The sequence below is a fragment of the Lepus europaeus genome, chromosome 11, assembly GCF_033115175.1.
Source record: "Lepus europaeus isolate LE1 chromosome 11, mLepTim1.pri, whole genome shotgun sequence".
NCBI lineage: Eukaryota > Metazoa > Chordata > Mammalia > Lagomorpha > Leporidae > Lepus > Lepus europaeus.
Window position 1 is genome coordinate 88973656 of NC_084837.1, and position 20938 is coordinate 88994593.

Here is a 20938-nt window from a genome sequence, read left to right on the forward strand (position 1 = left end):
GAAAGTCCTCGTCTGGAATATCGGGAGGTGCTTGGGATCCCTCTGGAACAGACTGGCGTGTGGGCAGTGTGAGCTGTGACCTTGGGGGACCTGTTTGGTGTGCGCTGGGCCTGGCAGAGGGAAGGTCACATTCCTGATAGGAAAGGATTGAGTTATTCAAAACAAGCTCTGAAGGCTGGGAGCTGTGTTGACACTTGACAAATGAAAGGCCACGGCAGTGAACTTGACTCGGAGCGCTCAGCTTCTGCGCTTGGCTGGTGGAGGTTTCTTTTCTGGGCCGTTTTACCCACAGTGTGTCCAGGGGGCTACTTTGGGTTGCTGGGCTTTGGAGCAGACACTTGCCTCGGACACCCCCCAAGCTTGTGGGCCGGCTTGGAGGCCGCTGCTGCCCCCAGGGACACGCTTCGGCCAGGAAGTTGTCCCCAGCGGTAGGAAGTGGCTGGGGACCAGGAGGACACAACGTTTGAGTAGGGACCTGCCCCTTCCTCAGGCTACTGGCCTGAGGGCTGGGAATTCCTTGGTCATTTCTCAGCCAGGACGGGACATCCTCTGGCCTGGCCTGGCACAGTGCACACGGCTTGGCTCCGGGCAAGTCCCACCTCTGCCGGGAAGGTGTGAATCGGCGCCGAGTCAGCCGTGGGGACTCAGGGCGAGCGCACGCTGACTGGCCCCTCGCCCACTCAGCGCCTATCTCCAAATCTCGTGGACGCCACGGCGGGTGGGGGCAGAGGACCGAGGATGGTGACCACACTGGCAAGCATTTCTTGAGCACATCCTGTTTACCGTTAAGAGTAGAAGTGTTGCAATTTCCCATCTTAGCCCACTTTACAGATTAGCAAACCAAGGAGCGGGCCGAGTCGCTCACACATTGCTGATCACGCAGCTCGGCGGTGGGGAAGCTGGTTGGGGGCTCAGCCGCCTTGCTGGGGGCCCGTGCGCACCTGCCACGCGGCACTGCCTTGCTGGGTCGTCTGGACCAGCTGTCCCTGTCTTCCTTACTCAGATCAAGGCTCCAAACGGGCATTGATGAACTTTCAGCTGGGGACAGAGGTCAGCTGGTGGCCCCTGGGTGGGACCCTGCCTGCTGGCCCATCTCCTGCTCACTCTTTCATTCATTCCCTAGCTACTTCCTGCCTGGCCACTGCAGCCAGTCCAGGCAAGAGGAGGAGGGGGAAGTGAGGAGGAATCACAGGCTGGTCGTCAAGGAGCCATGCTTTGTTGGGATCCACGAACAATTACAAGACAGGAAGTAGATGTGATGAAGGCCCCGAGGGGGCGTGGTGCACCCAGGCTGGCCCGCGCCAAGTCTCCTTTGCTGAGTTCCTTGTCCCAATGTGAGGGCCCAGAGCTGGGGGCGGGGGGCACACAGGCATTCACAGCCTGGGGGGGTGGGGTGGCTGGAGGTATCCACCGGACGGCAGTGTGCCAGGTGTGGAGGAGGAGGAGGAGGAGGAAGAAGGGTGCGTGAGTGGGGAAGACTCAGGAGAGGGTGACAGGTGAGAGCAGGAGCTTGAGGACAGGTGGGCGACCACAAGGCCCAGGACGGGGGTGGGGAACACTGCAGGTGGCAGGGCTAGCTGGCCCTGTGCTTGGTGTCGGGAGTGCCGAGGGGGAGGCTGAAAGGGCTGCGGCCCCTCTTGCCTGCAGAGCAAAGTCGATGGTGGGTTCTTAAGCAGCGGGTTATCTGACGACAGCTTCATCGAGGCTCATCTGGCCACCGTGCGCACTCTAAGTCCTAGGGGAAGTTACTGGAGGCAAAAGCAAAAGAGAGCCAGGCCTGCAGCTGCTGCTCCGGCAGAGGCCGCGTGAGTGCCCGGAGAAACGGCAGCCGGGCGGCCCAGACCCACAGGGGGTGTTGATCGTCTGTGGCTGGGACCCTGGGAGGCCTCCTGCCCGAGGCGGGTTTGGGGTGCAAGCTGCTATGTCCAACAAGGCCCTGGAAGGTCACGGAAGAGTCTGGGGCTGGAGGCACAGGTTTGCTGGTCCCCCATGTGAGAGCCTTTCTCAGGATGGGCTCGGGTAGGAAAGCCTGCCCTGCAGTGCCTGGGTGCTTCCGTGGTGACGGCCCGAGGGAGCGCCCCCTGCCCCCAGACTGGCCGCCGCGAGAGCATCTCTTTACAGCCTGGCGGCCGGCTCATCGGCCACTTGGCTGACACCGGGGCTTCTGTGGGGGCCGTGGCAGGGGTGAGTTCGGTGGAGCAGGACACAGAGGGACCCCTGGGGCTCCCTCGGGCAAGGGGCGGGGGCAGGGCGAGGATGGGGCCGCAGCAGCCAGCGGGGCAGGGGGCTCTGAAGGGGACAGCAGTGAGCAGATCAGAGGTGGGGAGGTGGAGGCCGTGAGCAGGGCAGCCATTGCGCTTCTGCATGGCCAGCGTGCCCCTGGCTGGAGGACGGAGCCGCTGGCGAGCCGCTGCTCGGCGAAGACAGAAACAGGACCGTGGATGGCTTCTTTTAAAGAAAGGGCGATGAAGTTGTTGCACACAAGGGAATGAAGCGCAGGGCACCCGGCTTCCTCTCTCATTTCCTCCCGACTCCAGGCACCGGCCCTGGGCTCGGGTCTGGGGACGGTCAAGTCTGCTGCCATCACAGTGAAGCCACTTTGGTCAGGAGCCGGCGTCCTGAAGGAGCCCCTGATGCAGGGTTGGGAGGCCCTGGGGCCTTTGTTTTGCAGGGAAGGGGTCGGGAGCAGGTGATGGCCCTGTTATTGTGCACGGTGGCGCGCAGGGTGACTCACTGGGAATTTCCAAAGCAGTTAAGTCAGAGGATCGGGGCGAGCAGAGGGGAAGGAGGGGGCAGGTGGGGAGAGGAACAAGGTAGTGAGCCGACCCGGCCTGTGAGTAAGTTGTTCCTGCTTTGCAGTGAGCCAGGCGGGGAGGGGCGCTGACCGAGCACCCGGAGGTGCTGCCAGTGCCCGGGGCGCTGCATGCATTGGAGTGGAAGGAGCTGCCGGCGGCTCCCCAGGGTGCCTGGGGCAGAGCGCAGGGGAGAGGCAGGGGTGGCCTGGCAGCCAGAGGCGGGAGGGGGCCTGGCTGGAGTCTTTGCGCCCGCTGCACCCGGCCCTCTTCCCAGGCTGCCTCTGGTTGCATGGCCCCAGAGCTTGTGCAGTCAAAGGCGAGCCACATAATGACCGGAAGTCTGCTGCCGAGACGTTGCCACTCCGGCCGGTCACAGGCGGCCAGAGCATGGGGCTCTGCGTCCGCTTGGTTTGTCGCTGGAGTCCTCGGGGAGATGGGTTGGAATTAGTGCCCCTGTGGGCTGGGGACACGAGAGTTACCCTGTAGCGCGGGAGACTTGGGCGCGCAGGTCACTGGGACACAAGAGGTTACTTTGCATGAGGCTGTAGGGGCCTGTGTCACAGCCTCGTGAGCTGGGCCTTAAAGGCCTGGTCCATGCAGATGAGTCGGGGGAGGGTGGCCCAGGCAGAGGGAAAAGCAAGGGCCAGGAAGGACCGGGCTTGGGGGGGGGGGGGGGCGGAGCGTGGAAACTCCTACAGCGGGTTAGCGCTGCCTTGAGCAGGTGCGCAGTAGGACCCAGAGAGAGCAACTCCGTTTCTGCGTTCACCTTAAGCCTTAAAGCGTCCCTGCTCCTGGCCTTCGCCCAGTCCGCACGTTGGATTTATGGCAGCCAGTTAATTTCCCCGCCTTGCCTCCCCGCCTTTTCCTGTACCGGATTTGAATCTCTCACACGTGTTTTTAGGAGGCATCCCTTAATCCAAGAGGTGCCTTCTGGGTTTTATTCTGTTTGCTTTTCCTTAAACAAAACAGAAAGTCTGTGCCAGCTTGGAACGGGGCTGCAATCCCAAGCCAGCCAGTGCGTTAGGCTGGCAGGGGGCCAGCCGGGAATTAAGTGCCCCGTGTCACTGGAGAAGTCTGGCCGACAGCACGGTGGGGGAGGGGGAGGGGGAGGACTGAGCACGGCTGGAGCTGGAGGCTCCCGCATCTGCGACACCTCTGCCCTGGGAGGGGAGATTAGCACAGACCCGGGAGTCTGGCCAGGAGCAGGGCTGTGAGCCTGCAAGGCCTTGGGCACCTGCTGTCGGCTGCCAGCCACCCCAGGTGTGCAGGGTCCTGGACCCCAGCAGACCACCCGCTGTCCCTTCAGGAGAGCCTGGTGACCTCCCTGTGCGCTCGGCTGGCAAGGGGAGGGTGTCACACAGCCCCCTGCACGCCATCCCCCAACAGGAGCCTTTTCAAGAAGCAGCTGTCTGTTAAATGGTGTCTGTGTTTCTTGGGGAACCCCAGGCCTGCTTGAGTGAGTGAGTGCTTGGTGTGGGGGAGGGGTGCCAACCCCCCCCCCCCCCAAGATTTCCTGTTACATTCAGTGCCTGGGCAAGCTTTGCTTCCCTTCCAGAACCAGTATGCATCACCCATCCACCAACCAGAGCCTTGTTGTGTGTTGTTTGCCCTTTTCGCTTGGTCTGCTAGGAAGCTCAGAACCAACTTGGGTGCTCTTTCAGTAGTTAAGCCTTTCTGTATCCATTTGTATAGCCCTTCCAGAGTCCTGAATTTTGTTTCTCTAGACTGACCATGGCGTGGCAAGTCCTCCTTCAGGGGAAGAGAAATGGGAGCACAGTTTTTTTTTTTTTTATTTTAATGCCACTGAAGGCAGAGCCCAGAGTTGGTGGCCACCCATCTTGTGGAAGAGCCTTGGAGGGGAGGTCAAGGGCAGGGGAAGGCCAGGTGGTTTGCAGAGGACTGAGTGCCGCCCTGGCTCAGTCCTGCCTCTGAACCCGGGGCAGCTTGTCCAAACAGCGCCGTCTGAAACGGCAGCTTCACACTGTGCCGCTGGCCCGAGGTCCCCGCTCCCCTCCAGTAGTGTCTTCCTAACGAGGTGTCAGGAGCCTGGGCCCAGTGCTTCCTGCCACAGTGTCGTGTGTGTGTATGTGTGTGTGTGTGTGTGTGTTGCAGGGGTGTTTGGAGAAGGGCTCAGATCTGCCTGGGAGGGCCTCCGGGCCCAGGAGCCTCACTCACTCACTCTGAATCTGCGTCTCCATGAAGCCCACCCACCCGCCCGCCCGCCCACCGGGCTGACTGCAGAGCGTGGTCTGGCACGTGTCACACATTGGGTGGCCTGCCAGCTTCTCTTGTTTGGACTGGAGGGCTCTGTCAGTGTCCCTGGAGCCTAGCTCGCTCACTCGCTCGCTCTCTCTTCTGCCTGAACTAAGCCCAGGGGGTGCTGGACAGGGCTTTTTGGAGGGCAAAGACTCTGTTCTACACATTGCTGAGTGAGCCGGGGCCAGCGCGGAGCAGCCAAAGCTGCCTGTTGAGGCTGACTCGGGTCAGAAGCATGGTGACCTGTGTGGTCTAAGGTAGAGGCCTTGTAGTCCACTTCAGGCTTCGTACGGACTCGGACACTGAGGCCAGAGAGGGAGAGCCTGTCCCCACGGCCATGCACCAAGGTTCTCGGAGCCTGCACCTGGGCCGTGGTGGCCGGCAGCCACTTGGAATGCTTGCATTGCACTTAACATTCCTTTCTCTTTTTGAAAGTTTCCAAAGCAACATAGCTCGCATTTTAGTGACCACATTGTTTAGAATATAGCTTATCTCACTGGAATGTTGAAGCATCAAGCAAAGCCGGGGCTGACCGTGGCTGACGTGGCTCGGCCCCACTTCAGAGGCCAGGGCCCGGGCCACAGCTGCCCCTGCCCCCGGCACTCCCGCTTCCCCACTCAGCAGCTTAGGTTCCCTGCCTTCCTCCTCCTCTTCCCCCTTGCTGCACCCTGGGAAAGGGTACAAGGATGCTTGGCCCTGATGGGGATGGAAGTTAAAATAGCAGCAGGAGATTCCCAAATTCACATAAGCCAAGTGGTTGTCACCGTTGCCAGCGCTGCCTACTGTGTGCGTGCACTGTGTGCCCTCCCCTTTATTTCCTTCCTCCCACACACAGCATCTGGGGAGGGCAGCGTGGAAGCTGGAGCTCCAAGAGCCGAATGCTTTGCCCGCCGCCACACCGCGGCCCTGTGCCCGGGACTGACTGCCGCCCGCCTGGCCTTGAAGCTGCTCTGTGACCCGGCCAAACCCACGGGGGCAAACTGTGTCCCCTGGAAGACACAGTGATGTCTGGGGACATTGGTTGTTGTCCCAGTTTAGCCGGATGGGGTGGGCGTGCACGACTGGCATCCGGTGGGCACAGGACACCACAGCCCACCCTGTTCTCCAGTGCCCGACTGCGGGCGTCCTATCCCTCCTGCTGGCGCTTTCTGGGTACGCGGTGCGTGCAGGGGCGTCGCTGGCCCGCTTGGAGATCATGTTCTTCATCCGAGGGGGTGGCGTGAGCCCCTCTGTCTGCAGGGGGCACCCGGGCTCCTCCTGTCGGCAGAACGGCTTCTGGATTTTTCTCGGGTTTCACGTGGCCGTGGAGCTCTGGCACGCAGTGGGCAGGTGTCTCAGCAGTGCTGACCCCCAGGCACGGCGAGCCTTTCCCGAACCTCTCTCCTCAGATCCCCACGCTGCCAGCAGCCAGAGCCCTGGGGGCACGTGGTGGAGTTGGCTAGCTAGGAAGTGTGCAGACACCCCATTCTGCAAGAGTGGCGCCAAGCAGCGTTAGGAAAGGGACACGTGGGTGCAGGCGCCCAAGCACCTGGGCCATCCTCCACTGCTTTCCCAGGCCATGGCAGGGAGCTGGATCGGAAATGGAGCAGCCAGGACTCGAACCGGCGCCCATAATGGGATGCCGGCACTGCAGGCAATGGCTGTACCTGCTACGCCACAGCGTTGGCCCCATCTGAGTGACCTCAGAAACGAGTTTCTGTGGCGAGAGGCACAGCCCCCAGCGTGGTCTGCAGACCCCGGGCACTGTTTGGAACCACGTGCTTGACACAGGATGTGTTTGACATGCAGTGTGCTTGATTGCTGCTCAGTAGGCTAAGAGGTTGCCCAGGCTCGTGCAGAGCCCAAACCCGGAAGCCCTTTCTGGGGGCAGAGGTGGTTGCTTTGGGGACCCTGGAAGGGTGACCCGGAGAAGACGGTGCGGGGGTCGTGGTGCAGTGAGAGCTCACGGGGTCCAGCTCCGGGGTTCGCCCAGGTGCCAGCTGGTGCCCGGCCCTCTTCGAAGACTGCGTCAGGAGCTGGATGAACCCAGCGCTGTCTGGCCGCAGGGCTGAGGCTGGTGGGGCGCGCCTCCTGGTGCCTGCGTCTCTCGTGCCATGTGCTGGGGCCTACAGGTTGTTGGCCTTAGGGTAGGGGGTTTCTAAGACCCCTCTGAGAGGGAGGGAAACGGTAGGGGGCCCCACAGAGGCGCCTGACCTGGAGCTGCCCTGTGCCCCCAGACCTGCAGCCCGTCACCTACTGCGAGCCGGCGTTCTGGTGCTCCATCTCCTACTACGAGCTGAACCAGCGCGTCGGGGAGACCTTCCACGCCTCGCAGCCCTCCATGACTGTGGACGGCTTCACCGACCCCTCCAACTCGGAGCGCTTCTGCCTGGGGCTGCTGTCCAACGTGAACAGGAACGCGGCGGTGGAGCTCACTAGGCGGCACATTGGTGAGGGGTGGCCGCCGTGCCCCTCCCCCACGGTCCGCAGCCCCCACCTGCACCCCGAGCTGCACTCTGCTCTGCCCCCGGCCAGGAATCGGGGAGAGGACCCCCTGCCCGGGTCCCGGCCTGGCCCCACATCCTCCACATAGGGGTCAGAAGGGCAGAGCCACTGCACCCACATGGGAGACCTGGATGGAACTCCTGCCTCCTGGCTTTAGCCTGGCCCAGCCCTGGCCATCTGGGGAATGAATGGGTGGACAGAGATCATTCCCACTGAAGGCTTGAGATGCTCTCTGAAGATTCGGAAGCCACTTTGCTTACCGGGTGGAAGGGTCACCCCTGGGGAAGGCAGGGTTGGAAATTCCTCCCGTAAAAGCCCCCTGACACAGCTGGCCCCCACCTGAAGGCCACTGCCATTCACGGGCTGCCCTGGGACGCGCTGTGGGCTGTGCGGAGGTGGAGCTGGGCGGGGGGCAGGGGTTGCCTTGCTCCTGTATCCAGCCCGCTAGAGGTATTCCTGAGTTCCTGCCCCAGGACCTCAGACCATGGGAGCTTTCTGATTTTTTTTTTTTTATTTGAAAAGCAGAGCTACATGGAGGGAGGGAGGGAGGGAGAGAGAGAGAGAGAGATCTTCTGTCCACCCATTCATTCCCCAGATGGCCAGGGCTGGGCCAGGCTAAAGCCAGGAGGCAGGAGGTCCATCCCCGTCTCCCACGTGGGTGCAGGGCCCCAAGCACTTGGGCCATCTTCTGCTGCTTTCCCAGGCGCATTAGCAGGGAGCTGGACCGGGGGTACTTAGAGGGGCTGTAGAGAAGGCGCGAGTGAGATCATCTCTCGCCTGGTCCTGGAGCCCCAAGGGGCAGTCGAGGGGTTCTAGGCTACACACCAACTCTGCCTGCTTGTTCGGCACCTTGGGCTCTCACCGAAGACCTCTCTGGAAGAGTGGCTTCTGTGGTTGGGAGGCCTGGGTCTTGGGGTGGTGCGCTCATCCTCCAGGGGCAGCCTGGCCCCCAGGGAGTGGGGACCAGCTCTGCAGCCCCTCCCCTGCGCCCCGCCTGCCATTTTGCTCTTTTACTTTAAGAGATACTAACTCTGGATAAGGAGCCCCAGGTGGGCCGTGGACTCAGCCCCCAGGTCCCGAGGGAAGGAAAGAATCACTGGGGGAGTGGCTGGAGTCCAGGACAGCAGTGAGGACGGAGGCGGGGCAGGGGACATGAAGGGGCGCACCTGCCACTCACCTGGTCCCCAGCGCTGTGGCTTCCGTCCCCGTGCGGGAGCAGGGGCCCCTGTTTGCACAGTGGTCCAATGGCAGAGCTGACTTCAATCTGTGTCCACCCGGAGTGCTGTGCAGAGTGGGAGGGAAAGCAGCGAGAGGAACCGCTGCAGTATTTCAGGTGGATGCGTGGAGGGGAGAAGTAGCACGTGAGCGTGCCCGAGAGGGGCCTGGGCTTGACAGCGGGAGTCACCATGTCCGGAGCAGCAAACACTGACCAGGTGCCTACTGGGTAGCTCCCAGGCACAGGCACGAGGGGTCAGAGGTCAGGTGACCGGTCTCTGGGCATCAGCCTCCCGCGGCCTTTGGAATCCAGCGGGCTGGTGCCTTCCCGGGCCTGGGTTCTCGGCGTGGGCTCTGGGTCTTGTCTGTGGGGCAGGGCCGAGGCGGACGGGGAGGGTGCCCTGGGTGCAGCCTAACCTGCTTCTCTCCAGGGCGGGGCGTGCGACTCTACTACATCGGAGGGGAGGTCTTCGCCGAGTGCCTCAGCGACAGCGCCATCTTCGTCCAGTCTCCCAACTGTAACCAGCGCTATGGCTGGCATCCGGCCACCGTCTGCAAGATCCCTCCAGGTGAGCCCCCCCACCCCACCCCCCCGGAGCTCCTCTGTCCTGAGCACGGGCCTGGGGTGCTGGCGAGAGGCCACCTTTCTCTCCCACCCTGAGGTGGCACTGCGGTGATCCGTGGGGTTGTGTGTGCCTGGCTGTCTTGTGCTTTCCCAAACCTCCAGAGAGCGGGCGCAGCGTCTCTGGGACCCGCCTTTACCCTCTGAGCCCCTGCCCTTTGCCCTGGTGTAGGTGCTCAGAGTAGGGCTTCCCTCTCTCCCTCATTCATTCCACAAACACACACAGCATTGGGGGTACCATGCCAGGTGCTGGAAGGGTCTGGGGAGGTGCATGGGGCTCTATTGCTGTCCCCACAGACGCCTGGGACACATGAGACAAAGGAAGGGATGTGTTTAATCCAAGGGGGTTGTGCCAAGCACCAGGTGAGCAGCACACCTGGGGAGTGGATCAGGGAAGGCTTCCTGAAGGAGGCGGTGGTGGCATTGAGGCCTTGGAGGGTGGGCAGGTAGTGGGCACAGGGAGATGGCAGGGTAGAGCCGAGAACATTATGGGCAGAGCTCAGAAGCGCTGGAGGACAGGCTTCCCTGCTGGGGAGCTGGGGAGCAGGCAGGGCTGATGAAGTCCATCTGTACCCCAAGAAGGTGTGTCGGGCTGCACGTGAGGGTGGTGTGTCCAGAGCGTGGACAGCGCGGTCAGGCACGGGGCTCGGCCCAGCGGAGGCCACTTTCCTGAGACAACCCAGGCAGGAAGGCCCAGCCGAAGCCCGCCTCTCACACGGCTTGCAGCCTGCGGGGCGTGTGGCCTGGCTCAGGCTGTGGCTCGTGGGCGGCGTAGCCTCTCCTGTCCACTTGAGTAGTAGGCGACAGGGGCACGGTGGCCGCCGCACAGGGTGATGGCCACGGATGTAGAGCGGCCCTCGGCTGTGGTAACAGTCCCTTGACACCTTTGACCTCGTGTCGTCCCTGCCGGTCTGTCTGGCTCTGCGAGAAGGAGCTGTGTTGAGGCGGCAAGTTCAGAGAGGTTAGGCCACCTGCCCAGGGACACACAGCCAGTAAGTGGCCGTGGCCGGATGGAGCTGGGACTGCCTCTGGAGTTCCATGTCTGCTTCTGCCCTGCGAGGGGCTGGGCTCCCCCACGGGCCCCTGGGGAGAACGCCGCGGGGAAGGAGGCCCAGCTGCACTCTGGCACACCGCCCAGCATGTCTCCTGCTCCCACCCCCATCTTCCCATGAGGGCCCAGCTGGCCCTGGCCGCTGTCTCGTCAGCCACACACCTTCGCGTCGCTGTGAGTGTCCCCTCCACCCCTGCCTGGCCCTCCCTCACGGCAGATTGGCCAGCGGCGACCCTCTGCTGAGCTTCCTGTGGGAACGGCAGGCCGGGGCACCTCCAGGGGGCCCGTCTCGGTGGTGCTGCCCGCTGCCAGGGCGCAGGGCTGTTCTGCCCAGGTGGCCGGCCACACCACACGCGGCAGGGCCCGGGAGGCCCGTCCCTGCACCGCTCTCCCTCAGCCTTTCATTGCCCGGGCACGTGGGGCAGCTGCGTGTCCCTGATGTGGGGGTGACAGATCCAAGGGCCCGTCCCTCATGTGGTGCTGAGCTTGGAGCGTGCGGCTACTGCAGCCGGTGACCATGTGGCGCGTGAGCCGTGGGAACGGAGCCATTCTGCCATCCCCCTCCCGCCCCGAGGTGGCTGTGTCCCCAGGGGGGCCGCCCACAGGGACGGCTTCTGTCTCGTCTGCAGGGTGCAACCTGAAGATCTTCAACAACCAGGAGTTCGCCGCGCTCCTGGCCCAGTCGGTGAACCAGGGCTTCGAGGCCGTCTACCAGCTGACGCGCATGTGCACCATCCGCATGAGCTTCGTCAAAGGCTGGGGAGCCGAGTACAGGTCGGTGACCGTGGTGAGGGGGACCCCACGCCAGGGGACTCAGGCCCCAGAGCAGAGAGCGCCACCACCTGGTGGGCGGGAGGGGCCCGCGTGCACCTGCAGTTTCTCAAGCGCTGGAAATACAGGAGTCCAGTATTCCTCTTCCCCACAGCAGGGCTTGCTCTGCAGGGCTGTTGGCTTGGTGCCCATTGCACAGATGAGGGGACTGAGGCTGTGGAGGGAGAGGGACCTGCGTGAAGTCCCACCGGTGCAGGAAAGCTGAGCCTGGGACGGTGCCCTCTTGGCCTCGTCCTCAGGCTTCCTCTGGGGCGGGTGATGGCAGTGAAGCCTTCGCTGCCTTGTCCCCTCCCTCCACTGTGGCTCCAGCCCTGACTCAGGGACCCTGGTAGCCCCGAGGAGCTCGGATTTGGAACTGAGACCCAGGGAAGCGAGGAGGAGATCGGGTCATTGCAAAGGAACCAAGTTTACGTGCTCAGAAAAGAAATGATTTTTTTTTTTTAATTGAGAATTCCAGACCCTGGTTTCAGCGTGGCACAGATGAGGGGCAGGCCTGCCTGGTCCTCGTGGTTGTCTCGTGGAACACCGTGGCGTGGGTCTGCAGAGCAGAGCCCAGGTGAACAAGAGTGCCCCGGGCAGCAGGGCCGTGGGCCCCTCCCGCCCCCGCCAGCGGCAGACGCTGCGGTACCCGCACGTCAGCTGGAGCCAGCGCCGTGCGAGTTACTCTCCCCTTCATTTTTCCAGATGTTTGGACTCCCATTTTGTTTTGCAGTCACTCTGCACCCAGGCCAAACCCATTTCGGTGCTGGCGCGGGGCCACTGTTCATAATGAGATCCAGATGAGCGTGACTTATGGAAAGTCGGATTCTCATTAGAGGCTTTCGCCCCGCACGCTCCCCCTCCTTGTGTTCGGGCTGCCGTGCTCGGGGCTGCCCCGCGGGGCCGGGGAGCGCGGGGCCGTGGTCTCCGGGGTCTTGCTGAAACCCAGCACCGGTGACCCGTGGAGCCGGCATGGCGGTCAGACCTCAGACCTGGCGGCCGTCTTCTGACGGCTGCAGAGATTAGCCCAGGCCCAGCGGGCCAGCCGGGAAGCACCCAAACTGACCTTTTAGCCCTGGCACGGACCAGGTAGGGAACAAGAGTGGAAGATTAGCGTTAGCTTTTTTTTTTTGGGAGAGGACAGGGAAAGGGAAATACTTAAAGGCGGCCCTCAGTGGAGAAGAGCCAGGGGAAGTCCATTTGCTCGCTCTTCTCACACCCAGACTGTAGCCCAGGGGGCCACGCATGGTCCCTTCCATCAGGTGGACCCCTGCAGGGCCGTGTCAGCGGGCAGGGATGCTTAGGCCAGGCCAGGCAGGCAGTGCCCGGCCCAGTGCGGCATTGCGGCCATCCAGCCCTGCGTGCCCCAAGGGGCTCCTCGGCGGCAGACGCCCTCCCGGCAGGCCGCCGGGCCAGCACACCCCGTGCTCGCAGCCCACCGCGTTACCGCCGCCTGGCAGTGCCGCACGGCAGCCCGACGGGCAGGCGCGGCCCCTTCCCAGAAGAGTCTTGCCGCCCTCCTGCGTCTCGGGCCAAGGGGAGTAGGGTTTCAGCCCTTGTCTATGCGAGGAGGCCGAGGGCAGGGCCCAGGCCCGCTGCTCTCACCTCCAGCTGGCACGGGCCACCGCGGCCTCAGCAGATAGCCTTGGGGAGCCGGCCTGCGGGCTGCGTCATCCGCCAGCCTGAACTGAGACGGAGTGCTTTGGGGTGCGCCTCGGTTTTTTCCAGTAATTGTTCCATGGCTCGCTCTGCTCGGAAGATTTTCCAAAATAAGGCCGTAGATGGGAATTGTATCAGCACATGGGGAGCGGAAGGCATGTGCGCTGTCGGTGCGTGGCTCGGAACGCCCCTCCGCCAGACAGACGCGCATCACCGCGGCGGGCCGGGCCGGGCCTGTGTCTGAAGCTGCTGGTGCCCACCTGGGACACACGGGAGCCGGCCTGGAGGGCTTCCACTGCGGGGCCTTGGGGGTGCCCTGGCCTTGACTTCACGTTTACCTCTTTAAGGCCACCTCCCTTCCCCCCATCCCCCGGCCTGGGATCTGCTCAGGGACCTTGGCCCTGCTAGTTTCAGCAGATGGTCGGGACCTCCTCTAGGGCAGATGGAGCCAGGTTAGGGTGTAGCTGGCTTTGGGGGGAAGACTGTCGCAGAGGAGGGTGTTGTGACTTGCCTGTGTTTCCTCCTGGACGTTTTTAAACATCCCCTACCTGCAACCCCTGCCTTGTTTCTTGCAGGAGACAGACAGTGACCAGCACTCCCTGCTGGATCGAGCTGCACCTGAATGGGCCTTTGCAGTGGCTGGACAAGGTCCTCACCCAGATGGGCTCCCCCAGCATCCGCTGTTCCAGTGTGTCCTAGAGGTGTGGGCGGGGAGGGGGAGGGCTGCGCTGGGGGCAGTGACCGTGAGGAGGGCGAGAATATTGGAACTCTGATCCATTGGTTATTGTCAAGGAAGAAGGACTTTTTCTCCCTCCGGTGGCACCAGCCTGTGTTCTAAAACAGAGGTGAGCCCAGGGCAGCACTTCCGAGGGGCTGCATCTGCCGAACGCACTGCCCTTTGGCCCGGCTTCAAGGACGAGGATGGCTTCCGCTCTGGGGGCCTGAGTGAGTGGGTGGGATTTCACCACCTGCCCCTCCCCTGCCACGTCCTTCTCTTCATGATAGCAATGTGGGATGTCCCGGCTCAACAGGAGCTGCCCCCTCTGTCTGGGACCGCTGTGTCAAGTTCACCTCCGAAGGATGCTCTAGGTAGGGGGCAAAGCCTGCATGGCCGCGGGCAGACTTCCTCTGCCTCCTCTCTGGCGCCCAGCCAGGCCTCCTGTCCTGCAGGCCCTGTGCCTTGAGAGGCTGGACGGGCAGGGGGCTTGGGCGGCTCCCTCCACTCTCAGAGCCTACTGATGGCTGTGTGTTCAGCACTGCACACGTGACAGTGGCGAAAGCGCCACCTCCTCTTTAAAAACTCTTAAAACGTGTCCTTTCTCACTTCGAAAAGTTGGAAGGATCTGCTGAGGCCCCGTGCGTACGCAACGTATAGTTTCTATTATCGCATCAGTCTCAAAGAGATTCAAACGACGGCAGGTGCTCACACGCAGCAGGAGGCAGGCGGCATGTGGGCTACGGCGGCCCCGGACTGTGTCTCCCGCCTTTAAGAGCGTGCACTGGTTCATGTAGTCCATCGCGTTAATTAAATCAACTTGATTGTATGCTCTAAATGTCTGTTCCGAATTAGGAAAAACACAACACGACACCCTGGGTTGATGCATTACTGGGAGCTAGGAGAGGGCTCCTCTAACAGCCGTCCCAAGGTGAAGTGTTTCCCGGCTTCCCCAGGAGGCAGCCGCCGGCGTTTCTGGAAGCTGCCACTTCCGGGAGCAGACGTGCCAGAAGGGGAGCCTCGCAGGCCCACACGGGCCGGTGCGCAGGGCGCTCACGGTGGTTCTGCGCCTTTGGAGACTGCGGGCGGCCCTGGTGATGACACTGGCAGCTACGCCGGGCGAGCCCACGAGCACAAACTATTTCAACTGGAAAAAGGGGCCCTCTTCTTTCACGGGCTTTTTGCAGAATACAGCAGACGGAATTGTCACCTGCAATTGGTACTTTCTTCTTTGCTGCTGGTTTTTTTTTTTTTTTTTTGGATGAAATGACGTATCTCACCTTTTTTGCATGGACTTATACCAGGAAAAGTAAAGGGATTTCCTATGGAAGTCCTGTCTTACTCCAGGAAGTACGTGTTTGGGCAGGTTCTGAGCCTCGGATGTGATGAGACTTCTGGCGTTCCGTGACGACGCTGGGTGCTTCCCAGAGCCTGCGTCTCTGAAGTGCTAGCCTGGCGGTTTCCAGGCAGGACGGCTGCTCCCACACCTCCTGAGGACGGGGGCTGACACAGAAGGAAGCCTCCTGCTGCCCTGTGCAAGTGAGTTTTCTCACAGAACTCGGAGATGACAGAAAACCCCTCCACATCCTGGGGGTCTCAAGTCTGTGCCTGGCATGAGGTGATCTGGACGCAGAAGACCCCCGAACTGCCTGCCAGTGTGTTTGCCCTCCCACTCAGCACTTGGGGCAGAGGGCTCCGTTCTGGCCTGTGCTGGGGCAGTCGTGGCCGCCTCCTGGAAGCCGTGGGCAGTGGTTCCTGAGGGCTCACGTGCTCCGCCTGCGGCACCATCTCTCAAGGGCTCCTGGCAGCCACGCAACCGTCCTTCTGGTGCGGCCCAGTTCTGCCGAGCAGTGGCCACACCTGGCTGCAGTGCTCAGAGCTCAGAGCTGAAGACTACTGCTAGGAGGCGTGAGCTGGAGTACAGCGTTTTTCCAAAGGCCACTTCGTTGGCCCCTTTTCTGTGTAGAACAGCCCCCGGGGAGGGGGTGTGAGGAGACTGCTGGCAAGCCCACCGCGGCAGCCCAGATGGCGTTGGTCGCAGTCAGGTTAGCAGGTGAAGCCCCGTGTGGCGCTCTGGGCCAGTGTGATAGGGCTGGCCTTCCTTTAAGCCACCAGCCTTGGCTGCTTGAACAGATCTTGCTGTATGAATGGCAGTGATGTTTGTCAAGGACGGCTGACGGGGCAGGAGGAGACCAGGGCAGTCTTAGAGCTGCGGTAGTGGCTGCTGTGCAGCGGTTGGCCCCAGCAGCCTGGCGGCGTGCACTGCCCCCTGCCCCAGGTTCACGCCGGGGCTGGGGCTGACGCCAGTGCCAGTCTTCAGCACCTCCTGAGGAGCTGTCTTTTATCCCCTTTGCGCCTCTTCCCCCAAGAGGCCCCCTCCTCCCCACCTTCGGTCACGGCGAGCCTCTGGGGGTTTGGGTTTCAGGCCTGTGCTGGCACGTCATCTCTGTTGGCCAGCTTTCTGGCAGGCGGCAGAAGACCTGACATCCGAGACGAGCCGGGAGCCGGGACTCTGCCTCTCCCCTCGGGAAGCACGCACATGAGGGCAAGGCTGCTGGCAGACTGTTCGGCTGTCCTGATGTTGTCAGTGTTGGGTTTTTAATTGACCGTGGTGACTTCTCTTTAAATCGTCGTTAACGTCGAAGTGAGCTGGAGCACACCGCGTGTGCTTAGTTTGCTTGTTTCTCCATTGCCCGCTGGCTTCCCAGAGTCTGGCCATGTTCCAGGGCTAAATGCTTTTATTCAGCCACAGACAGATGATTTTCTTTAAGTGGCGTGTGCATGTCGAACATGGACCCGAGTCGTCTGGCGGATTTTCACTGCTCTCCCCGGCTCTCGTTTGTCCTGAAGAGGAGACGCTGGCGAAGGAACCTGCAGGCTGCTTATGGCGCAGTTCACAAGGGGGCGGCTGGGAGCAGGAGAGGGTACGAGTTTAGCTTGGGACTGTGCTCCTTACTGATGACTTTTAAGTGGCTAGGGTTGGGAGTTTTCTTAAAATTACAAGTGCCCCCATTCTACAACCAAATTTCCGCTTCCCACAGCTGAGTTAGACCACTGTGTAGCCCCAGCAAGCAGCAGCCTCGCAGTGCACAGGCCGCCCCCAGCCGCGGCACCAGTGGCTGGGGGAAGCAGGAACGCAGGTGCAAGAGGCCACAAGGAAACGTGGCAGCGAAGCGTCCCCGGTGGGAGGGCTGCCCAGTGGGGCCAGGACGCGACACACAGGCACCCTGTGGCTGCCACATGAGGGAAACTCGCCACCCGTGCAGACTGGAGTGAGAACGTCTTGGTGATTCTGTCACTGAATTTTCTTTTTTAAAAAAATTCAGAAGTAATGTATACTCTAGCACTCGGGGGTTTTTATATTTATGTGATAATTTCTTAAACAATTCAGAGAACTATTTAAGTTTTTATAAGCAAGTTGCAGGGGTCCCTTCTCCCAAGGGCAGCAGCTGGAAGGGTGGGCTCAGCCCATCGAGGATGTTGGTGGGGGATACACCAGTGAGGCTGTGTGCACACACGGACGGCAGAGTCACATCCAGCCCCCCCCCCCCCCCCCGAGGGGCCTGTGAGCCAAGCCCCACTCCTTTCCCAGGGCTGGAAACTTTACAGAGAGCTGGTGCGTGTTTATCCAAGGAGCCTTCACGCCGCCTCCACTGCTGCTGTTACAACTGGGCTGTTCTGGACTGGTGCTGGGGTGTGCCGGGGGCGGGGAGGATGTGGGTGACTGTCACTCAGCCAGCCTGACCTTTTAAATCTCTGTAAAAAGCATGTATTTATAGTGTTTTAGATTTTTCTAACTTTTGTATCTTGAAAGCAGAGCAGCTGTTTAAGCATTGTACCCCTCCTGTTCGAGATCCTCTTCCCCCTCCCTCTTCCTCTTGTCAGTGTCCTAATAAACTGTTCTCATTGGAAAGCTGCTGTCCCAGGGTGCAGGCGAGATTGAAAAGGGAGCGGGGTGGCGGTGGGTCCTGGGGACTCGGAGGATGGACTCTGACCAACGATGTGCCTGGCCACCTGCTCCCTCAGGGACAGCAAGTTCCTGGGTTGCAAAGGTCGCACGTCTCACTGGGTACATCTTCCCCCTCATCTAAATAACTCACACACCGCCGGAACAATGCTATTGCATTCATTTAGCAAATGCCCGTGGGCCGTCACCCCAACCTCAAGCCCTGCTACCACTTCCTCCTGCTAGCCCTCTGCTAGCCAGCTTCCTCCACACGTGCTGTCAGGGCATGCCAAATGCCTCCACTGATTGTCTGTTGGCTCCTTGGAGAATCCATTTAGAATGTTAAGGCTCCCGCGGAAAGAGCCTTCCTTTTAACTCACTTCTGTGTGGATTAAGGCACAAGGTGATCCGAATGAGAAATACCGGTGGGATGGTGAGAGTCTGGGTAAGCAGAACGCGGGAGAGGAGGGGAAACGGACCGCCTCTGCAGGAGTCTCTAAGGGCCGCACCTGAGCTCGAACACCTCGTGCCAGGAGGAGGGCTCCCAGCAGCCTCCAGTCGGCCTCCGTCAGTGGCAGCCCCGACTCCTGCCTTTATGATCGTGCGTTGGCCACTTCTCCACCTGTCTGCCCCAATTCAACGACTCTCAAATTGGCACCTTTAACCCAACCTGTTCCTTGGGCCCCATATTTTAAATTTCAGCTACCTATTGGATGTGGTCCAAAACACTGGGCTGTCTTCCTGCCTCACCTGAGCCAGTTCCTTCTCGGCCTCTCCCCTCCTGGTCTGCAGGCCCACAGCTGCTCACCGCTTTGCTTTTTCCCTTGCTCCCTGTCATCCCTGCTGTGGCTGCCCCTGGTGACCAAACCTCCCTTTGGGGAGGGCCTCACTTCCTGAACTCCCCCGCGCTCCTCGGCCCTCTTGCATGAATAATCTGTTCTTGGGCTTGCACGTCTTCTGCCTCATCCCTCCTCACTGGTGTTCCCAGACCACTGTATGCTCTCTTGACATTCCTGAGTGAGCTCACCAACCCTTAGGATTTCTAGCCACATAATTGCTAACGACTTCCAAACCAGTACTTGGCGCCCAGACATCTGTCCCGAGTTTCACACTTCAGTCCAACAGTTTGCCGGCTACTGGTACGTGGAGGTGCCACATGTGCCTCAAACAGCGTAAACGAATCCATTATTTCCCTTATTAAACCATCGCCTTCTCTCCTGGCCTCCGGCCTGGTTTTTATCACAACCCTCAACCTGTATCCTTGGCAGTTAACAGGCGTCCCCACCTCTGCGCCCTCCTGCAGGCCCTCTTGCAACCTGGACAGCCACACCAGCTTCCTCATAGGGAGATCACTCACCCCGGTAACTCCTGACCTCTGGTCATCCCCGTCTCTGGCCCTCATCATTTGCCCACACTGAGTTCTCACCACTGCCTCCTCCCTCCTGCACAGCCCAGCCACTCCTGGGTCCTTGTGCCTCTCCCTGCTCTCCTCCCCTGGCTCCCAGGCCTTCCCAACACATACCACCAATCGTCCGGCTACCTTGCACCAAGGCTTTGTGACTTGGTTCAGAAATCTCTAGGAAGGCTTCGCGGCTATCGCCATAGTCCCTGACCAGGTATTAACTCTGGTGTCTGTCTCCCTCTCGAGGCTATGAGCTTCCTGAGAGCTGGGTTACATTTTAATTAGTCTATCTCTGGCTTCTTTGTTTTGCTGAATAAATCTATCAATCAGTGCCCGTATTTAATAGTCTACCTCACCAGTATCATTTGCATCCATTCTTGCTGTGCTATCCTATAGTAATCCCTATGATTTAACTGTAGAAACATCACTAAAAAGAGTTACTTCTTACCCAGCTACTGCAAAATTCTAACTTGTCTTTCTCTACTCCAGGGACAGTATGTATATGGAAACATCACCATCATTCTTTATGAGGGGACTTTAGAAAGTTCATGGGAAATGGAATTAAAAGATAAGTTTGGGGTAGATGTTTGGCCTAGCCATTAAGATGTCCATGTCCAATACTGGAGGACCTGGGTTCAAGTCTTGGCTCCAGTTCCCTATCCCAGCTGCCTGCTAATGCAGACCCTGGGAGGCAGTAGTGATGGCTCAAATGCCTGGGTCCCTTCTACCCACGTGGGACTCCTGGATTGAGCTCCCAGTTTGGCCTGGCCCACCTAGGCCAGCCATTGAGGGCATTTGGGAGGTGGTATACCAGCAGATGGGACTGCATGGCCTGTCTCTGTGCCTCTCAAATAAGAAAAATGCATGCATATGAGGGGTCTCCAAAATGCTTGTGAAAAATGCACATTATGAAAAAATAGCATAGATTTCAAAAAAATTTTGCACCAAAATAAGCATTTTGCTAACTTCATTTTCCTATGAAATGTGTGAAGTGCTCTCATATTCTCTATCCATGAAAGAAACAAGTCACAACACCGGGCCCACGCTCAGCTCCAGAATCCTCCGTGCAGCTAACTGGCTCGGCAGACGCTGCTGCTACTGAGGCCAGATTTTCCCGGGACAGAATCGGGGTTAGACGCCTCTTCTACCCCGAAATCTCTGGCTGTCATCAGAGCAGATAGGAACTCAATACCAGGTAGCATTTCAAGGCTCTCCCCACCGTCGCTCAGTGCTCACAGCACTCTGCATCTTTATGTACCCACCATTTCTGTAACTGGACTGCTTGGGATTTCCCAACACACTCCCTTATTTCTTAATTCCCATAGCTTGTTCATGCTGAATGTGTCTCCGTACCACAGTGGACCAGCTGAGGCAGGCTGACTTTATAGATACAAGGTCCTGGCAAGTCAAGGGCTTGGCGCCGACACTGGGCACTGGCCCTCAGCTCTGAGGGCCCTCGTGGCTGCTCAGGTCATAGCAGGAGCGTGTGGGGGCGGAAGAGGTCACATTTTAAATTAGGAAGCCAGAGAGAGAAACTGAGGTCCACAACCCCTTCCAAGGGCATGCCCCAATCTGACCTAAGGGACTCCTACTAGGCCCCACTTAGGGGTCCTCCCTCCCAACTGTGCCACACTGAAGACCAAACTCTCAACACACAAACCTCTGCCCGGGAGGTGGGAGGGACCAAAGCACCCAAACTTCCACCAAGGGTGCTGCTGCCTCCCCTCCCCTGTCTGCCCAGGCTTTCCCCTCAGTCAGCCTCAGTGCCCCAAGGCACCCCTGACCTACTGAAGCAGAACCGTGAACCGCTCCTCCAGGTGATTCTGTGGGCTCCAGCTTGAGACCGCGGCTCTGAGATGTGTGTGCTCTCCCCTCCCCACAGACCTTGGGCTGCTCTCCGTCTGTGTGACCCTGTCTTGCTTGCTCCCCTCACCCCTACTGGAGTTGAATTCTGAGCTCCTGAGAAACGAGAAACGACATCCA

General features: G+C 60.3%; 1 protein-coding gene across 2 annotated transcripts in view; it reads left to right on the forward strand.

Moving 5' to 3' along the window:
• The window catches only part of SMAD3 (SMAD family member 3), a 110576-nt gene extending 93038 nt beyond the window's left edge, over positions 1 to 17538 (forward strand). For both annotated transcript variants that reach the window (XM_062206190.1, XM_062206191.1), the window contains 4 exons: positions 7268 to 7480; positions 9182 to 9319; positions 11053 to 11197; positions 13468 to 17538. In XM_062206190.1, coding sequence (XP_062062174.1) covers positions 7268 to 7480; positions 9182 to 9319; positions 11053 to 11197; positions 13468 to 13591 — 620 coding nt within the window. In that variant the 3' untranslated portion in view covers positions 13592 to 17538. The remainder of the gene's footprint in view (positions 1 to 7267; positions 7481 to 9181; positions 9320 to 11052; positions 11198 to 13467) is intronic.
• The last annotated feature ends 3400 nt before the right edge of the window (positions 17539 to 20938 follow it).